We start from the raw sequence: 21733 nt of genomic DNA, 5'->3' as shown, positions 1-21733 counted from the left end.
AAAAGATGAACCTGCAAAGAGGGGTTGATCAAAAACCACGGAGGTTTATCTGGGATCATCCCCTGCTTAAAGTTACAATATCAAAATACAATAGTTTTTTTTTAATTAAACAATAACACATACAAAACATATACATGTACATGCAAATCTATGTGTGGGGTGAGTAGTAGTGGGTTGGTGGTACCAAGAAATACAATATAAAGAGGAAATGAATGATATACAGGAAAGAAATAGTGAGAAAAATAGAAAGAAACACCGTACAAACTAAATCTTAAGAGTTGGATATGAGATCAAATATTGTTTCAACTTTGACTTGAAAGAATAAAGTGATGAGCAGCTGACAATATCAATGTTCCCCCTTGTTTGCTGTTTCCATGGACAGAAGCAAGTGGCTTCAATTCACAATTTTTCATCTTCTTAACTGCTTTGTATTGACATAAAAATCATATACCCGCAACCAATTCAGACCAATTCATTGACTAGTCTATACCCACAAATTGTTTACTTTTATCCAGAGTGTATTTAAAGTACTTTTATATGTTTTTAATAGAAGTAATATTTGCAGCTTATATTTTAAATATAGTGTCGCAGCATGGATCGCCTAACACTACAGAGTAATAATGAAGAGCTCTACAAATTTCATATGTTACATGTGTTAGGAATATATAGTTACTTCTTTTATATAAATAAACTAGTGAATCACACATATCATCTGAGCAGCCGCAAACCACTTTGATTGGCTTATTTAGGAATCTCCTTACAGGGATTGCTGGTGTGACCAGCCATCAACAATTATCTGTTGATACCTGAAGTAGCATGTTTGCAATTGCAAAGCATTTTTTTCTTTTTTTAAGTATCTTGTAGTGGTTGGTACCCTTTAACTGATGATTCACAGGTGAATTTCTATTCACTCTACCAAAAAATGACAAATCAAAGAATGCCCATATAAACAGCATTATATTTGACAATTAATGCCAAAAGGAGAAAAATTTGTTCTAATTAAATAAATGATAGCCAGATAGAAACTCTGTGGCTGTGGATAAGAATGGAAGCAATTAGTTGGAGGCCGGATAGGGTCACTAACAAAGAAGTGCTGGATAGTGTGAATGCAAAGGAGCTTGGGAAAAACAATTTGGAAATGGAAGAAAAACTGGATAGGACACATCTTATGAGGGATAACTTGCTCAGGGACAAATTGGAAGGGAAGATGGATGGAAAACGGGGAAATGGAAGACCAGGATTTGGGATAGTGTCAGACTTACTAGAGGAACATTATGAAGGAGAAGGCTAAAGATAGAGAGGGATGAAGAAGGAACTAAAGAAGGCTCTGGTGTGTGGACTTGCCTTTGGCAGAACACCTGAGAGAGAGAGAGAGAGAGAGAGAGAGAGAGAGAAAGAGCAAGATATTTCTTTTCAAAATGCTCTACCCCCTGCAGAGCACATTAGAAATATCTTATTGTTCATTTATGGTTTGATCATATTAGATCAACGGTGGGAAAGTTTTGTGTCTGCAATTCTGTACTCCCATGTCTATCAAACTTTTTGCTTGAAATATTGAGAATAACACTTTTAAAACAATTTCTCATCTGTTGTCAGAAGAATGGAAGCACAGGTATGTACCAAGTATAAATTGCAAAGAAACCTGATGCAAAGTTTGGGGCCATTACAAAACTTACGTCTGTAACATACTAACATGGTTGCTACTGTTAGATGTGTATGTGAGATAACTCGAATAAGACAAGCAGATGAATCAAGTTTGAACTCAACATGGTACTTTATTCAGCTTCCATTATTCACGTGTATTCTTATGCTGCTGAATCTAGCAGCTCATTTCTGATTCCGCATTCTATGGTATCTTAGAATACTACATCCCTCCCCATGTTATTTGAAAACATGCATTACAATGAGAAAGCATATTGTGACATAAAACTGAAATTAAATCTTCTTTAAATTTAACCAGAACAATGTTTTCACTTGCTGTGTGAACTGTTTTCTTTCCTATGTAACATTTGTATGTGTGGCAACGACTATCAGGCGTATTTCTCATGATCGCCCTAATTGAATGTGTGAAACTATGTACACTTATATACACTAAGGATCGAACACTTTGGAGACTTACTTTCAGAGTAAGTTTCTTCAAATACAAAGTTTTCCTTATCAACCCTGAACGACTTTGAATGGTATAACTTTAAAACTTTACAACAGCATGCAGCCCTGAAAACAAACATGGATTGTGTTTGAAAACACGAGTCAAAAGTTAAACATTTTGAATAATTAACACTAAAATGGCTAAACTATTGAATACAATGTAAACAGCCTATTATTATAAAATGGCTAAACAATTGAATACAATGTAAACAGCTTATTATTATAAGATCACTTACACATACTGTTGTAGTTTGTCAGTACGCCCAAAAGGCATGCAATGATTTGTCAAAACTAAAAACTAAATCAGCAAAGACTAGGACTGTGACAATAGCTGACTTGCTATTATATGCTTTAAAAAGAAAACGTTTCCTTTAGTTTGTATAGTGTGTAAGTACCGTACAGGCTTTCGTGCTGCAAAGTAGTAAAACATCAAGAGTACATATTTATAACTTAAAACTATTGAATATCTCTGTTTTATTACAGACTGTTGTTGCATACACATTACACATAAATGATTAACGAAATAAGATGGATGATGTCGTATCATTACTTAACACTTTTGATGAATGTTAGTCTTAACATGTATCACGCTACTTCTTGACCTTAACTTTGGTTACGTAGTCTTTCAAGTAAGCTGGAGGGTTTCGAGTACGGCTCGAATACCTCTCAACGTTAGGGGTAGTCGGATTGGTTTGTTCATTGTCATCTGACAAGTCATCAGGAGCACTGAATTGTTCTATTTGCTCTTGTTCAGTTTCTACAAAAACTGGTTCAGCTGGGAGGTATTCCTTCAAGGCTTTGAAGAAAGACGTGTTGCGTGTTATCTTTTGTGATCCACGACTTGCTGTGACCATCGAGCCTTTGACATCGGTGACTACCAATGGCTCTAGCTCATAGGGTGTCATTGTTTTAGTAACATACCCTTCACGCTTCACTAGAACCGTGTCTCCTATACAGAGGGGAACACGTCTGAACGACATGTGGCGTTCAGCATCAGCTTTCATGGTGTTTTTCTTTGCTTTGTCGCGTTCGCGTAGCTCTGAGTCGCTTCCTTCACGTGATATCTCTGGCAGGCGTGTGCGCATAGGTCTCGAGAACATTATTGTTGCCGGAGGTTGTGCTGTGGTTGTGTGTGGTGTTGCGCGATAGTTGCGAAGAAATCGATGTAGCTCTTGCCTCCACGATTTGGATTCGGCATGTGCAGTGCGGAGGACTTTCTTCAACGTGCGCATAAACCGCTCTACCTCACCATTTGCACGTGGCCATCGCGGCGTTATCTTGCGATGGGTGAAGCCTAGGTATTCTGCGAACTCATCGCTTAAACTCATCGCCGTTGAATGGCGGACCATTATCGGATTTTACAATCTGCGGGACTCCAAACAATGAGAAAACTTTATCGAGCTTTGGAATTGTAGCTTTCCCTGACGTCGACGATACGACTTCTACAACTGGGTATCGACTATAATCATCAATAATCACTAAAAGATGATCTCCAGAGGGCAAATCAGCGAAATCTACACTTACTTCTTCCCAAGGACCATTCGGCAGGTCAGACATTTGAAGTGGTGCACGAGGACTTGGCCCTACTGTCGTGGCCTGGCATGGTAAACACTGACTTATTTTACGCTCAACTATGCGATCAATTCCAGGAAACCACACTTTTTCTCTCAGAAGCTGCTTGGTTTTCACGACGCCTTGATGGCCTTCATGTGCAATATCAATTACGCGATCACATAGGGATTGTGGGATGACAATGCAATTTCCGCGTAACACAAAATCATCACTGGGTGCGATTGACAACTGGTCGCGAACATTGTAGAAGCTCTGAAGGCATCTCGCTACATCTGAAGATGAAGTGGTTTCTATCACTTCTTTCCAATTTCGCGATCTGAGAGCTTGCATACAAAGACTCAACGCGACGTCTTGTTTAGTCGCGTCTTGGATTTCGCTTAGCTTCATTGACTTTGGTACTGCATTCACGCTCACGAAGTTGATATGTTGCTCTGCCGCCTTCTCTTCGCGGCTTGTGCGCTCAGTAGTCGGCAGCGGATGGCGGGACAGGTAGTCTGCTGGGTTAGACTTTCCAGGCTCATACACGACAGTGAAGTCGTATTCTTGAATTTTGAGGATCCATCTCTCAATTCGCGTCGGAGGCTTGCTATGAGCGTTGTTAAATATAGTCACCAGAGGCTTGTGGTCGGTGACAGCTTCGAATGTGTTTCCGTAAAGATAGAGATGGAAGTGCTGAATGCCCCAGGTTATCGCCAGGGCCTCCCTCTCTATCTGTGAATACCGCTGTTCTACTGGCGTAAGAGATCTGCTGGCTAATGCGACTACGGAGGGCTCTCCATCTCTGCTTTTCTGTGCCAGCACAGCACCGATGCCAACTGGGCTGGCATCTACGAGTAGTTGAGTATTTTTGTCTGGGTCGTAGAAAGCATTCGTGCATCCTGCTGCAAGGCACTGTTTCACGTTAGTCATGGCTTTCTGGTGATCTCCTGTCCACTGCCACTCTACCTCCTCTCTCGTAAGATTGCGTAGAGGAGCAGACAGCGTCGCAAGATCAGGGATGAATCGTCCGCAGTAGTTAATTAGTCCCAGAAGACTGCGCACCTCCTGAACGTTTGATGGATTCGACGCATTGATGATGGCCTGTACTTTCTTGGGGTCAGGTGATACTCCTTCAGCGCTCAGAACATGGCCGAAAAATTCCATCCTTTCCTTGCGGAATTCGCATTTGTTCTTGTTGAGAGTGAGGTGATTGTCTTGCAGTCGCTTCAGGCATTGTTCAAGCCTGTCGTTGAGTTCCTCGGGTGTACGGCCATACACTAGAATATCGTCGCTGATATTCAGAACTCCATCAAGACCACTGAGGGTGGTTTGTATCATCTGCTGAAACACCTCTGCTGCGGAATTGACTCCGAAGTTGAGTCGCTTATATCTGAACAGGCCAACATGAGTAGAAAAGACAGTTACATAACGCGACTCCTCAGCGAGCTCTATCTGGTGGTAACCAGCGTTGAGATCCAACTTCGCGAAGTGTCGAGCTCCATTTACTTTCACGATGATCTCGTCGATAGTGGGGGTCAAATGGCGTTCTCTCTGAATAGCTTTGTTAGGAGCACGCATATCCACGCAGATGCGGATCTGATTTGGACTCTTGGGTTTTTTGACAATTAGAATCGCCGAAACCCAAGGTGTTGGCTCACCACCAACCCGTTCAATGATATCCAAATCAAGGAGACGCTGCAGTTCCTTTTCTGTCTGTTTGCGAACGTGGAATGGAATCCTGCGATGGGGCTGGACTACTGGCTTTACAGTTTCGTCAATGTGAAGTTTACACTTCACGTCCTTGAGTTTTCCTAGCCCGTTGAAGAGATCGGCATAGCTTGATGACATGTCGTCAGCTGTTACGGCATATGTGAGCTTGACGATGCCTAGCGATTCTGAAGTGTCACAACTCAACAGATTATCAGAATCTCCGTAGACCACGTAGAAGGTTGTTTGAGCAGTGTTGTCTCTGAAGGTCAATTCGGTTTCGAAAGTTCCACGAACCTTGAGAGGAGTCTTGCTGCCGTACGCATAAACACGTACTTTATTACTCTGGTCTAGTGTTGGGTGCTTTGTCAGCCGCTGATAACAGGTGTCGTTATTACATTGACGGTTGACCCTGTGTCGACGAGCATACTAATGTTGGTGTCTTCAAGTGTCATGGAGACACGGGGTCGTTTTCCTTTCACTTGCTTGATGCCAAAAGTATATTCGCAGTCTCTCCCATATTCCTCTGTATCGCCTGCAGCATTACTCGTGGTCAATTCGCTAACTTGACCTCTGACAGACTTGGAGTTATGGGCTTGCTTCCGTGACTTACAAACTTTTGCAAAGTGATCAAGTATCCCGCAATTACGACATTTCTGTCCTCTAGCTGGGCATTCATTCTGATGGGGATACTCGCCTCCACAGTAGAAACACTGCTTTGCATTATTAGACAGATGTCTGGACTGAGAAGTCTTGAAAGTTTGTCTGCGATTTGGTGTGCGCTCATGGCGTGTGAAGACTTTGTTGACACTAGCACTACCAGATCTTTCACGCCCGACTTCTGCAGCTCTGGAAACAGATAGCGATAATGATCTAGCAAGTTCAAGGAGATCGGTCAAGGACATATCCCTCTCCAGGGCTTTGCGTCTTAGCTGGTCAGAATTACAGCCTTCGATGATCTGAGTTTTGAGCTCTCTGTCAAGGTTACCAAATTCACATTTGGTTGCTATCTGCCTAAGGCGTGTGCAATACTGATCGACTGACTCATCGGCTTGCTGGGTTGTACGCCTAAATACAATGCTGTCATATAGAATGTTCTTCTTCGGAGTGAAATAGTTTGTGAGGGCACATTTAGCTGCTGTGTACTCACGTTCATCTAGTTGAGACTGACTTGGCGGGTCTGTTTGCTGAGAATCCACCGTTCGCTGCTGCTGGTTATCAGTGTCGAGAGTCTCAAATATATCTTGGAGTGCTTCTCCTCCAAAATGAAGTAAAAGGGCTTTCTGGCGCTTGAAATCAGTTATGCCAAACCCGACCATAGCTCCCTCGAATCTGCGTAGCCAACGTTCCCACCGCACGAGAAGAGACGTGGGATCCGACGTTGGGTCGAAACACGGTAAGCTCGGCATGCCTTGCGATGCCATGGCGAAAAGTTAGCAGTCAGCTAGTAAAAATCAAACTAGAGCATTTCACAATCCGTTTTGTCCACAAGCATCCTCGTCGCCAGTGTAACATACTAACATGGTTGCTACTGTTAGATGTGTATGTGAGATAACTCGAATAAGACAAGCAGATGAATCAAGTTTGAACTCAACATGGTACTTTATTCAGCTTCCATTATTCACGTGTATTCTTATGCTGCTGAATCTAGCAGCTCATTTCTGATTCCGCATTCTATGGTATCTTAGAATACTACAACGTCCTTACTCCTAAGCGTCAGATAGTAAAGGCAAGGTCCTTTAGTCGATGATTGCCCCGTTTTGATCGTAAAGAAAGACCACTTGATTCAAATTGTATGCGCAACTCTTCAATGGTTTTTGCATTGAAGGAGCAGTAGTCGAAGGCCTTTCTAGTGTAGGGAAAAACAATGTATTTAATACTCTGACCGTTTATAATAGTTCTAATAGAGGAATGCATTTTAGTCATTATTTTACAATGTTAGACAGATAAAGTAAAGAGAGAGAGAGAGAGAGAGAAAAAAGGTGGGTATAAGGAGGGCAAGAAGTCATACTTATATTATAGCCTCATGGTTTGTAGGTTTTAAAGAGTTTTTGACATGTTGAGAAGCTTCTTGAGATCCTTTTTAAATATTACTTTTGTAATTTGTTTTATAATAAGCGTTAAATAAAAGTCAACCTGTTTATTTGTGAACAACTAAAAGTGTATTAAAGTAAGCCAAATATATAAAAATCATGTGAAAATGTGTTTGGGGTGTTTATGACTAATCTATATTGGCCTATCTCCTTACACTGCTGTATAAACATGGATCTAGATGCCATTATTTAACCAAAGTGTTGTATATTAATTGGCTCTTTTGCTCCTGGTTTGCTTTATTTCATCCTTGAGCTGTATAGATTGTTGTGCCACAATTTTATTTAAAGAGGGTCACCAGATGTTTATTCCTAGTAGCAATTAATGCAGTATCAGCAGTTTGCTTTGTGAGTTGTGCACACATGACGAAAACAGTCCATTTAAACTTCACCCCACTTTGGAGCCGAAAGTGGGGTGCATTTTGGTGGTAAGCTCACCACAGAGCAAGAGAGAGTTAGAGTCCCTAATCTGCAGTATAAACAAACTTTGCCAGGACATCGCCAGCCCAACCTTGATAAGTACTGCTTGGAACTCGTTCTAGTCTTATTCGCAGTCTCATATAGGTTCGGATTATGTCCATTCTCATAGCTACCGGTATACATGGTGATGCCAGTTTCATCTTCCTTGCTTCACTTTATAAGCAAAGTTATATCAGGAACTTCCTGGTTATAGTTATGTTCCTTTCAAGTTTCATCATAATTGTCTAGTTCGATATAGTACATGGACACAATTAAATATGATATTGTCTAAAATTGTCAAAAATATCTTAACATCGAAATGATTTCTGGTCATGTATAACTATTTTAATTTAAATTAATTAAATTAATTTTAATTTAATATTCCGCAATAAACTTGACAAACATTATCATCCATACTATATGTCGTAGTTTATAACAATAATTACTCATGAACCTCACACTACAAGGACAACATTCATCCAGATTCTGAGATTGCTCATTCTCACGAAGCTTGGTGTACGCGAAGATATCGGGAAAGAAAGCGGTCTGTAATACTAGACACGCAAGTGGGGTATTTCGGTCCCCGTTCACCGAAAAGTGAGATTCTCCATTTGAAAGTCGGGTAAGGTCGACAAATATAGCCTCTGTTAAAGGCGTTACTCCGCCACCAAATTTATTCGCATAGACGAAATAAACTCGAACGCGTTTAGAAAAATGGTGTAGGCCTAGGCCTATAAGGAAAGGCCGGGAAAACATACATTTTGTTGGTTTGACCGTTAAATATTTTTGAGGTATGAAAGCAAGAATAGAATGTTGTAAATATTGTTTTCGTTACATTTATTCCGTGCGTAATCTCAAGGTCTACTCAACTTTCTTTGCCTATTTCTTGCCCCCCCCCCCAAACGGCAGATCAAGGATTTGAAAATAGGGAGTGGCCGGGGCTCAGACGTCAAATTTGAAATAGGGGGGGGGGGTGGTTGTTTAGGCAGACGGCATATTTCTTGGAATTCGTTATAAAGACGGTATTTAAAAAAATGATGATTCTGGCAAGATAAGAATTGAATTTCATCAAACTTTTATTCGATTTAATATGATCTGTATACGTAGAGGATACAATATTTATTTCCCCACAACACATCAAGCCGTGATGATTGAATGTCCATTGCATGTAACACGAAAGAAACAGAAACTCTCAAATCTACAATCCTTTAGAAAGATAATAATTAGCCAAGTAATTAGGGCATTACAAGACATCGAAGGACTTAATCTATTTTACAATAGTTGATGCAACCATAATGGAACATTATGCTTCTCGATACTGAGGATATGAAATTTCAGCACAAGTGTATTTGGTTTCAAAATGTTATAGCAGGTCGTTAAAGAAACATTTCGATGCTCACTTGTATAATAAATTTCTATGACAAGCTCATTTTTATCACGACAGTTAAACCTTTTCAATTTTTGATACTAAAGATTGTTGAAGAATTGCCTAATTGACTGCTCGGATGATTTTTTACCTTTCTCTGAAACCTCTTGGTTTTTTGCTCATGATTATAGCGCATTTTTCTTTTTGTCACTGTATGTATTAATAAGCAAATACATATCTGCACAACGAACGTCTTTATGATTATGATGTCCTCGTTTCGTTGTATGTTATAAATTCAATATCATGACGAGAAGTGCGTCAAAAATATCTTAACATCAAAATGATTTCTGGTCATGTTTAACTATTTTAATTGAAGCCTTTTTACTTGATCTAATACTTTTATGAGGATGACATAGTCCGCAATAAACTTGACAAACATTATCGTCCATACTATATGTCGTAGTTTATAACAATAATTACTCATGAACGTCACACTACAAGGACAACATTCATCCAGATTCTGAGATTGCTCATTCTCACAAAGCTTGGTGTACGCGAAGATATCGGGAAAGAAAGCGGTCTGTAATACCAGACACGCAAGTGGGGTGTTTCGGTCCCCGTTCACCGAAAAGTGAGATTCTCCATTTGAAAGTCGGGTAAGGTTGACAAATATAGCCTCTGTTAAAGGCGTTACTCCGCCACCAAATTTATTCGCATAGACGAAATAAACTTGAACGCGTTTAGAAAAATGGTGTAGGCCTAGGCCTATAAGGAAAGGCCAGGAAAACATACATTTTGTTGGTTTGACCGTTAAATATTTTTGAGGTATTAAAGCAAGAATAGAATGTTGTAAATATATAGGCCTAGGCCTATAAGGAAAGGCCAGGAAAACATACATTTTGTTGGTTTGACCGTTAAATATTTTTGAGGTATTAAAGCAAGAATAGAATGTTGTAAATATTGTTTTCGTTACATTTATTCCGTGCGTAATCTCAAGGTCTACTCAACTTTCTTTGCCTATTTCTTGCCCCCCCCCCAAACGGCAGATCAAGGATTTGAAAATAGGGAGTGGCCGGGGCTCAGATGTCAAATTTGAAATAGGGGGGGGGGGGGGGGGTGGTTGTTTAGGCAGACGGCATATTTCTTGGAATTCGTTATAAAGACGGTATTTAAAAAAATGATGATTCTGGCAAGATAAGAATTGAATTTCATCAAACTTTTATTCGATTTAATATGATCTGTATACGTATAGGATACAGTATTTATTTCCCCACAACACATCAAGCCGTGATGATTGAATGTCCATTGCATGTAACACGAAAGAAACAGAAACTCTCAAATCTACAATCCTTTAGAAAGATAATAATTAGCCGAGTAATTAGGGCATTACAAGACATCGAAGGACTTAATCTATTTTACAATAGTTGATGCAACCATAATGGAACATTATGCTTCTCGATACTGAAGATACGAAATTTCAGCACAAGTGTATTTGGTTTCAAAATGTTATAGCAGTTTGTTAAAGAAACATTTCGATGCTCACTTGTATAATAAATCTCTATGACAAGCTCATTTTTATCACGACAGTTAAACCTTTTCACTTTTTGATACTAAAGATTGTTGAAGAATTGCCTAATTGACTGCTCGGATGATTTTTTACCTTTCTCCGAAACCTCTTGGTTTTTTGCTCATGATTATAGCGAATTATTCTTTTTGTCACTGTATGTATTAATAAGCAAATACATATCTGCACAACGAACGTCTTTATGATTATGATGTCCTTGTTTCGTTGTATGTTATAAATTCAATATCATGACGAGAAGTGCGTCAAAAATATCTTAACATCAAAATGATTTCTGGTCATGTTTAACTATTTTAATTGAAGCCTTTTTACTTGATCTAATACTTTTATGAGGATGACATAGTCCGCAATAAACTTGACAAACATTACCATCCATACTATATGTCGTAGTTTATAACAATAATTACTCATGAACCTCACACTACAAGGACAACATTCATCCAGATTCTGAGATTGCTCATTCTCACGAAGCTTGGTGTACGCGAAGATATCGGGAAAGAAAGCGGTCTGTAATACCAGACACGCAAGTGGGGTATTTTGGTCCCCGTTCACCGAAAAGTGAGATTCTCCATTTGAAAGTCGGGTAAGGTAGACAAATATAGCCTCTGTTAAAGGCGTTACTCCACCACCCAATTCGGAACAGCTTGCCACATGCAGTATCGTGAATGCGCCCGGCACTCTGAGCGGCCGTTTTTCAGTGTATTTTCTTTTAGTGTTCTTAAAAATTCGCCGTGTCGTTTGATCAAAGAGGTACTGGGCAAGCTTGCCTATTAATGATTTGGTTCAATACATAAGCCATCTAACCTTTATGTTTTAAAGGTAAAGACCAGTAATGGTCATGCAATTGCATTGTGAAAGAAACGTTGTGGAATCGATCAGAAAAGGTTGATCATCTAGCATCTAGCATCTGCAAGGTTCTGGAATCATCAAAATGATAAGAAATTTGGCTCATTCTTCGTAAAGTTACAAGCACTATACACAGAAAGATGTATATGGGACGGCCCTATCTCTCTCACCAGACCATGAGAGAAATAAATTTACCAAATATATGAATTAGTAGGCGGTTTCCCGGCAAATTTTTTATCATCATGTATTAGTCAAAACATATTCTTTCACATGATTGGTAATGAGAGCTTCCATTTCATTTTTTGAAATTGGGGCGTTGCCAATACTGATCTTTACCTTTAAGGTAATGATTATATTTATGCAGAAAAACTAAAATACTTTTGACAATGCGATTATTTCAAGTCGCCCTTTTTAGGTTATTATGCTGCAACATGACCAATCAAAGTTTGGTCCAGTTAACGCTTGTTGGTTGGTGGTTTTTTTAAAGTTTATTTGTCCAATTAACTTCTTTATCTTCTCCATGTTTCCTTTCCATGTTTCCTTTCCATCTTTCCTTTCCATCTTTCCTCATGTTTTTCACTATTATCACCTTTGTTCTATATACCTTTCGGCTGATATTATTCTTTATTTTTCTCCTTTCAACATCTCTTTTCTAATTTTCGTTATATATTTCTTTATTTTCTCCTAATTTTATCTTCTTTAGCCATCTTTCCTTATGCCCTTCTTTATTTTCTCCGTCTTTCTAATTTTCATCTTTCCTTATGTATCCCTCTATTTTCACCTTGTTTTATTCTCTCTATCTTTTCTCATGTATTTCTTTATGTCTAACCTTCATTATCTTCTGTTTCCATCTTTCCCTGTGTATTTCTTTATAAACCTTCTTTTATCTTCCTTTTCCATCTTTCCTTATGTTATTCTTTATTTTCTCCTAATTTTATCTTTTTCATCTTTCCTTATGTATTCCTCTATTTTCACCTTGTTTTATTCTCTCTATCTTTTCTCATGTATTTCTTTTTTTTTCAAACCTTCTTTATCTTCTGTTTCCATCTTTCCTTATGTATTTCTTTTTAAACTTTTTATCTTCCTTTTCCATCTTTCCTTATGCTATATTCTTTATTTTCTCTTCCTTCTTTCCCTCCATTTCCATCTTTCCTTATTATCACCCGGTTTTCCCTATTTTATCCTCCCTTTATATTTTCCTTCTGCATTTTTCCATTGCCAAGCACATCAATGTTCTCTTCTATACGTAAAAGAAACTTAAATAGCTAGTACTTGCTAAAAAAAAACAATATGAAGTGAGACTTTAGACACACTGAATCCAGGCCTATTATAAATATAGGTGTAGGGTCTGCGTTGAGAAGACTATGAATCTGGACTGGATATCAGATACCAGCTGGTAATCCCTTTATCAGTAACTAGGCTATGATTGACCACTGTCTCTCTCCCCATGGACCCTACTGGTAATCCCTTTATCAGTGGTCAGTGCTCCTATCAGATTATGGTAGCTCCAGGAAAAGTGGTGAACTGGTGAGCAGAGCTCAAATGAGATGTTTTCCTAATGTCTTTTCTCTGCACAAGAGCTATATAATGTTACCTCTCACAACCATGGCAGGTTTGATATGATTTTTTTAGACGTAAATAAGACTTGAATTATCATTTCAGAGATTAACCCTACACAAATGGTTTGCGATTGCTCTGTGCATCTGAAATTGTTATTCTGCATGTGTTTCAAACAATGATCTGTTTGGATTCCAACAAAGATCAGCACCGGTGACTTTGATAATAATACCTATTTTTTAAATAAATTGGAAACAACATATATGTATACCAACAAGAAATTTGTTACCGAACCCAAGAGAAAATAGAAAAATATGACAATTAATGCCCATCGTAAAATTGCAGTGTATGACTCTGCTTGCTTGTCAAATCTGGTCACAGTGTTTAAAGCAGTATTCCAAATGCTTGATTAGAGAGATCGAGGCAGCTAGATTTCAAATACTTTCTTATTCTGAGGATAGAATACTGTACAAGGGCCCTAAGATGAATTGGAAGCTTTATTGTCAGGACAACCAGATGTGTAATCTAGCTTGTTTGAACCAGCCCTTTCATGTCTAAACAGTTAGACTCAGGGGATAAAGATTGCAGCTTCTCAGTTTCTCAGTCTGTAATTCAATGAAATCTTACAAGGGTCTAGCCATATTAGATAGGCCTGACTGCCCTGGATTTGTTTGCTATTGTGTTTTTAACAGCACAAAACGCTCCTTGTGTTTGTTGGACTTTTTCGTCTTCTTGGACTTGTATAGAGTTAGACCCACTTGTTGGCTTAAGTACCAGAAAACCCATGTCTCATTGGGTCTAAAGTCTATCTACAAGAATGTTAGTAGTTCTTTATAGTGTTTGTAGGGATTGTAGATTGCAATGCTGGTGTGTATAGTCACAACAGTATAACTACACATGTCATCATCATATTGGATTTGTAATTGGAGTACTCCAGAGAATTGCAACAGTTAGTTTAGTATTTTTTCGAGAGAGGAATTATATCTTTCACATTCACAAGTGAGTATGCATGTGTGTATTATCCAATAGTGAGACCACAGTATATTTTGTGTAAATTAGAATATTATTTTTGCAAGCATATATCATTATATGCATATTTGTAGTGTCTACAAATATTTGATTTGATTATACATACCAGTATATGTGCTTCGAGTAAAGTTGAACCTACCAGTTCCAGCCAATAAAATTTGTTTATTAATAAATTAAAACACTCGACATAGATGTGCCTTTCAACTGAAGACCAAGCTTAATTAATTTGGATCCAGTGAACAGATAGCAATGGTATTTATTAAAGTGTTTCCAATGATTATTAATGATATTACCATGCATGCCTGCATCAAAGTCATTGAAAATGTTGATATACAGTGTAGAATATATATACATCTACTCACTGGAGACCATATGTGAATGTATGTGTATTGCATGATTTGATGACAATTTAAATTGCTCAGGAATCTGATAAGTGTATATAATCAATACATGGGCAAATCAAAAGAAGATTACGGAGAATTCTTTGAAGTTTGTGCTTGAAATTAGACAATAAAGCCTCCACTGGCATTGTTATGTGTTATGGCTGGCTTGGCTGGCTTTGCTGCGGTCCCACCACAGGTCTTGATGATCGATGCAGCAGGAGCGTCCGTTGACATTGTTATTTGCTACGCTTCATTTGAGTCAGAAATCAATATCACAGTTGACTTCTTCTATTAGTGATGGACTTCCTATTCATGCTCTTTACTAGATATATATGCATGTACTTCATATTGATGGAGCAGGCTGCATATGGTACATATATGGTTAGAATAGCTCATTATGTGATTTGGACATTTGCCTCGCCATACATGTAACTCAGTTTTCCAGCAGTGGTATGTACATGCAAATTCGATATCTTTATTATAGATGCTGATGGAGCAATTTAGTGTATTATACAATGGGAGTTACTGTGTATATTAGATTTAAATGAGAGATTTCACAAATATATATAGCATACAGCTAGCTTCCATGTTCACTATATACTGTACATGCATGACACGTGCGTCATGAAACTGTCTGAATTGTTTGACATATATATCTGATGACAGTTCAGTTGAATTCTATCATTGATTTTAGAATTCCGAGTCAGAAACCAGTTTGTATATTAAATTTACTTTCCATTAATTCAGACTGCATGAAACCATCTAGTTCTTCACATGTGTACACAATGTAATGGTGCAGCATATACTTTTTGTGTGGTAGCCGAAAGAGATCATCCTTTCCTAATGAATTGATTATATTCTTGTAGTAAATCATAGTACATGTACAATTGGTATTGGACCAAGGTATTTAGAGAAAAAAATACAGTTATACCTGTAGCTGCTTTAAAGGTAAAGACCAGATTCGGAAACGCCCCCCTCTCAAAAAATGAAATGGAAGCTCTATACCAATCATGTGAAAGAATATGTTTTGACTAATACGTGATCATCAAATTTTGCCAAGAAACTGCCTACTAATTGATATATTTGGTAAATTATTATATCTATTTGGACCTGATAGATATAACGCGCGTGCATGTGCGTAGTCCAATATACATCTTTCTGCATGTGTACAGTGCTTGTAACTTTACCAAGCCTGGGCCAAATTTCTTATCATTTTGATGATTCCAGAACCTTGCAGCTAGTACACACCAATACTTATATGCTAGATGATCAACTTTTTCTGATCGATTACACAACGTTTCTTTTACAATGCGATCGCATGACCATAACTGGTCTTTATCTTTAAAATGAATATTCTCAAAGGTGTTCTTTCTTTGTCATGAGATAACATTTTTCTAGGCTTTTTTTCTCTCTAATTGAATGTAGCAAAATATACGGACAGGAGCTGCATTTACATAGCAAGCAAAAATCATTGATTTTTCTCACATTCCAATGCTTTAAGCAAAAGAATGAAACAGAAAAATCCACCTCTGGAGTGTGCTTTTTGTTAAATGCCAGCAGAAATTTTACTGATTTTTTTTTGCAGTGTACATATATATATATATATGTCCGCGATCTCAAAACATTGGTAAAAGATTCCTGCTTTTGGTCATGTGACTCGATCTCCTTGCTTCCGTGAGATTGCAATTTGCATGTAGAGCAGCAACAATTAGGCATTATTTACGCATTATTATACTTCCCAAACAGATTGGATCGAGCAAACACTGATGTTTTTAATGGAGTTTTCCTGTATCGTAAATGGCAGTCCAAAATTCAATGATTTTTCAAAATGGCGTTGGGCTGTGTAAATGGGCCTAGAATGTATGTAACAGTCCCAAATCCAAATGGCAATCTATACCTGTTTGACAAGACACAATAGAAGATTATGCAGTTGACATGTGTGTGATTAACACATGGAGGTAAATTCAGCATGGCAGCTCTTCTAGCCCAGATATTAATTGCTACCAAGCTTTTTTATATTCTACGGTATTTGGTGTTGAGCTAACACACTTTAATTTAATAATGTATGGAACATATCTTACAAACCATATCCCTCCCCTCTCTCTCTCTCTCTCTCTCTCTCTCCCTTTCTCTCTATTTCGCGCTCTCTCTCTCTCTCTCTTAATTCCCCTAATTCCCCCTTTCTCTCCCCCTTCCCCCTCTCTCTCTCTTGCTTCCTCCCCTTTTCCCTATATCTTTTCTACTCCCTCTCCTTTCCAATGTATTTCATCTTCTTGTTCCCATCTTTCCATGTGTTTGCCAATCCAGGTGAAGGAGCTCACAGAGAGCTTGGATACTGAGAGGAAACGGCGATCATCCTATGAAGGCACAATCATCAAGTTAAAACACCTGTTGGATACAAATCGCAAAACCATCTCCACGATCGAGGTAATGAAGCATATATTTTATGACACATTTCAATTAAGCGCCGTATTTTTGAACAGGAATGATAGCTATAGTGCTGGACAACATGCAGTGTACAGATGTGTTCTTGAAAATCAATCAATAAGGCTTCATAACGATCTTGATAATTGAAATCACTGAGGCTTAAAGGCCGGACCAGACTCTTGAGAAATATAATTACACAACCCAAAACTTAACCTGCCATTCTTTAATTGGACTATGAAGAATAGAATGAAAATCATGCATGTGAGTCTGCATTGACTATAGTCTATGCACAAGTCATGTTTACATTCATAGAGAATGTATTTCAACTTAAATATATCTTTATGAAATTAAACTGAGAAGCTCTTAATTTTAATATATAGAGAATGGCAGGAGGACACCCTAAATTACAGAGCAAAATAGTTATAGGTGAATAGTACCCTTTGATATTAAACCATCACAGTTTGAGAAATGACAGTTGAGTTACAGGGGAACTATACACGATATCATGCAAAATGAAATGCTTGATTTTATGTAACAGAAAGAAAAAAACTCTTATTAAAAAGCAATAGTAGCCTAAAGATGTATATGTACATGTGCATCTATTTTCTTAACAAATTCATAAGATTTTGACTGTACAGTGGGGCAGTGTGTGTGTTAAAAAAGACATAATGTGCTTGTTATACATGTATTAATTTTCCCATTTATGCTCTTCTAAAAGGAAAAGAAATAATTGGTTTATGTATCTTTCATTGAGGAATATAGTCATTGAGAAATAAAGATTTGTAATTTTTGCATCAAATTCTCATGTGTGCCCTCACCATAGAGATGGTGAACAAGTGTCTCCTGTTTGTTATTGTCCCTACTGTCATGCATGTATGATAGAACTGTTTTGTTTGTGACTAATTTGGTGCCTTCTACCAAGTTGATAATAATCTTGTCCAACTTGGATACCACAACAGGTTGCCAAAACAAACAATGTAACCTGTCTGTATTAAAGCAGGGAACTTCTCAGGAAACATTTCTGTCACAAACCTACATTTACATAATATGCAGGATAAATTGGTTTAAAAATTATCTAAAATAACGCTAAATAGCTTCAGTAGTATGGACTGGAAGGAAATGGTAAAGAAATATCTTATCTTGAATATTTCCAAGTTCCAATCTGCTGAAAAACTAAGCATCTAAACTTGATAAATACACTGTGAATATGTGCGTACTCCACTTAAGATGATGTTATCAAGTCCGATAGCTAGTTTTTAGGTCAGCAACTGCCAATTTTCAAAGCTTTATATTTTTAGTTTTCAGAGAGCTGTTACTCCTGACTGACACTAAGATAGTATATAGTGGATATTATTGTAATCTATGGCTTTTAATTTTCTGTTGATCTATAATTCTTCTATTTCATGTTTTTTCTTCCGACTGGGTCTTAAACAGAAATCTTTGCATGATTTTCCTTTTACTTTGCTGTACAGGAGGAGAAGGAAGCATTGAATGTTGAGAAGAAATCTTTGGAACAGAAGTTTGAGCTACTGAGGAAGGATGTGCAGGAATTCAAGGCTCATGAAAAACAAACAGTGACAAAACCAGTAAGTCTATTACATGTATATCATCTTTAGGAGAATGCTATGAGCTTGAAATGTTTACTCTGGCTAAGTTTTTTAAAAGATCGACAATCTTATTGACAGTTGTGTTTGTCTTGTTTATAAAACATTTTAGAAATTCAATCTCTCTCAAACTCCAGAAGAAGATGGAAAGGCTCCATGTTTAATATCCATGCTATTTTCCACAAACTTTTGTAGGAGCCAACGTCTACTGGAGATCTAAGTTCCTTCAATCTCCAAGAAGAGATTAAGAGACTTCAGAAGCAGAACAAGACGTGTGTGAGTCGCCTTGAAGAGACCATGATATCTCTAGAGAGTGAGAAGATGAAGTGCAGGGAACTAGAGAGGAAGCTCTCTACCACCGAGGAGAAATGGGAGCTGGTCGTCAAGAGGTATCGGGACAATGAGAAACAGCTCAATAACAAGGTAGGAACAGATGCTTTCTTTGTAGACGGTTCGTAGTCTGCTCATTTCACAGATGATGCCAAGTATCATTAAATATCATTAAATCTTTCAAACATGAAGAAGTCGAACTTAGTGCATTTTATAATAAGCAATGCCAAAGTGATGGAGGGGCTCTCTGAATAGGCAGACAAGAAATTCAATTCAAGTGAACTCAGTTCAAATCAATTAGTCTCAATGTATGTATTATCTATATGACCAGAGATTTTTTTTTTACGTTCATAAAATATGCAGGAGAATATAAGAACATGATAAGGCAATCAAATTCCTTCATAGGCACAACAAAAATATTACAAATTTTCAAGAGTAAAAGAATATGAGAGGGGAAAGATACAAATGAGGTTTGTAGGTATGTGGTAAATTGTCTATTTAGCGGATTAAATTGCAATTAACTTCTTGGCGGTGTAGATAATGGGTAGGTAGGATAAGATGAGACACATGGCAACTTACTTTAATATCTTGCAGTATCTGGGCAACTCGATATGCAGGAGGTTTTCTTTTCCTTGCACAACACAAAATACAAAGTTGAATTTCTTCCAAGCGTCTCTTTTGGTCTTTTTTTTTAAAAGAAATGTTTAGATATTGGATTTAAAGGACGAGATAAGATTTTCAAGGTAAGACATCACTGTCTTCGTTACTTGTTATGGAAAAATCTGGTATCCGGCACTATTGTGAAATTGGTTTGACTTTACACTGCACAATAAGTGGCGAGTGAAGCACAGGGTGGGTGATGGGGTATGATGAGACAACGTAACTGTTTTGATCAAGGACGTTCAAACCAATTTTTACATCATTTTCAAGTGTGGAGTTTGATTTGCCTCAAGAAGGAGGGTTGAAGTTGGGAACATGAATCTATTAAGAGGGTGCGAGGCTGAGAATGATTTTCCGCATGAATGTTCGTGCGTACCCTAGCTGTGCAGCTAAGGTGTACACAAACATTACTGCGAAACATCCTTAAGCATCAATATAGTGCTGTATTAGCCTTGTTATTGCGCTATCCTTAGAACCACTAAGGACTACATTTTCCCTGTGTTGTAGGGTTGTGGTTTTGATTAGGTTTTCATTGGTTTTCATCTTTTTTGCAGTTTGTAGTTGTAAGACTGTTTTTCTTATTACATGTATTTATGTAATTATCATTTTCATTTTATGCTGTATGCGCTTTTGGCTTTATGGGAAATTCGCCGTCTAAGTAATGATAATAATAATAATAATGATTGGACAGATACAATGGGATAAATATGAAATATGAGAAAGAGAACCAACGGATTCAGGACTAATGGGAATTACGGGCCTGATAATTACCTGATTTAAATCAGTTTCCTGATTTATTTATTTCCTTCCAGATTTTAGGGGGGAATGCATGTTGTTAGATGCTATTTTTTTTCCTGAATCCTTTTTTTTTTTTTTTACTCAAGGGGGGGGGGGGGGGGGAGGGGGTGGTTCAGGAAGAAAAAAAACACTATTGTTATAGTGCTCACTATCACCCCTGGAATTAGGAGCAATAAGTAAAGATCAATTGGATATAGGCCTACCTGACTGTATGATCAGTTGGACCCAGGACTTGATCATCATTTTGTATTCCTGCAGTTGGACATCCTGAGCCATGAACTGGACGGCTCCAAAACACTGCTCTCCAATAGCCAACTGGATATTTTCAAGCTACAAGCAGAAAACAAGAGGGTAGGTTTTGATCAAATATATATTGATTAATTGAAATCACTATTTTTTGGAATATGATATTTATGATAGTATATATTTAGTTTAATAGAATTCATTGAGCAGGGTGTGAATCTGTAAACAAGTGTTGTCTACTTATTAGTTCTTTCATATTCTCATTATACATATGTTATTGTATTTCATGTGAGTGAGCAAGATCGACATCCTTTTTTTCTGATCATGCTTATGTCACAAATCTAATGTTTGACACTTAAAGTGAGGAACTATTGTATTCTAAGTATCCTGTATATTTTAGATATATTGGATATTCAAATACTATTGGTTAGTTTTATTAACACGGACTATGCCAGTTTTTGTACTTATATATTTTGTTTGCTTGAAAGATTCTGAAGGAAGTTCCCTTGAATTTCATTTTGTTTCTCACATATAATTTCTGGATAAATATACAGTTGTGTTATTGGATGTAATTTTCCCTTTTTACTTCATTAATTGCCCATAATCCACCGTGTATGCAATCTAATGTTAGCGGTAGTGTTTGAAGTAGTAATTAGTAAAGAAAAATAGTTGTTCGCTACGATTCCTAAATGTAGGTCATATTGATTTAAATTCTTGTTCGTTTTGTTTAAATTTCCTGGAAAACCATCCTGATATGTATATGTATGTCTTCAATATTGTTAATATTATGCAGGATCCCCAAGTATAACAGTATTCTAACTACTGCTGGGGCTACACTTTTTGAAATGATACCAAATAAATATATATTCAAATAACTAAATCTGTTTTCATACCAAATGTTGAGAATGAATATAAGTTATTGGTGTTTTCACAGGTGTCATTGGATCAGCATG

General features: G+C 37.5%; 1 protein-coding gene across 7 annotated transcripts in view; it reads left to right on the top strand.

Moving 5' to 3' along the window:
* The window catches only part of LOC588701 (coiled-coil domain-containing protein 30), a 51431-nt gene that overhangs the window by 4917 nt on the left and 24781 nt on the right, over nucleotides 1-21733 (top strand). For all 7 annotated transcript variants that reach the window (XM_030987199.1, XM_030987201.1, XM_030987200.1 and 4 more), the window contains exons 2-5: nucleotides 17026-17145; nucleotides 18618-18731; nucleotides 18945-19172; nucleotides 20796-20888. In XM_030987199.1, coding sequence (XP_030843059.1) covers nucleotides 17026-17145; nucleotides 18618-18731; nucleotides 18945-19172; nucleotides 20796-20888 — 555 coding nt within the window. The remainder of the gene's footprint in view (nucleotides 1-17025; nucleotides 17146-18617; nucleotides 18732-18944; nucleotides 19173-20795; nucleotides 20889-21733) is intronic.

The sequence above is a fragment of the Strongylocentrotus purpuratus genome, unplaced genomic scaffold (assembly GCF_000002235.5).
Source record: "Strongylocentrotus purpuratus isolate Spur 01 unplaced genomic scaffold, Spur_5.0 spur5_scaffold_16, whole genome shotgun sequence".
In the NCBI taxonomy this organism is placed as follows: Eukaryota; Metazoa; Echinodermata; class Echinoidea; order Camarodonta; family Strongylocentrotidae; genus Strongylocentrotus; species Strongylocentrotus purpuratus.
This window is presented reverse-complemented; position numbering and strand designations above follow the sequence as displayed.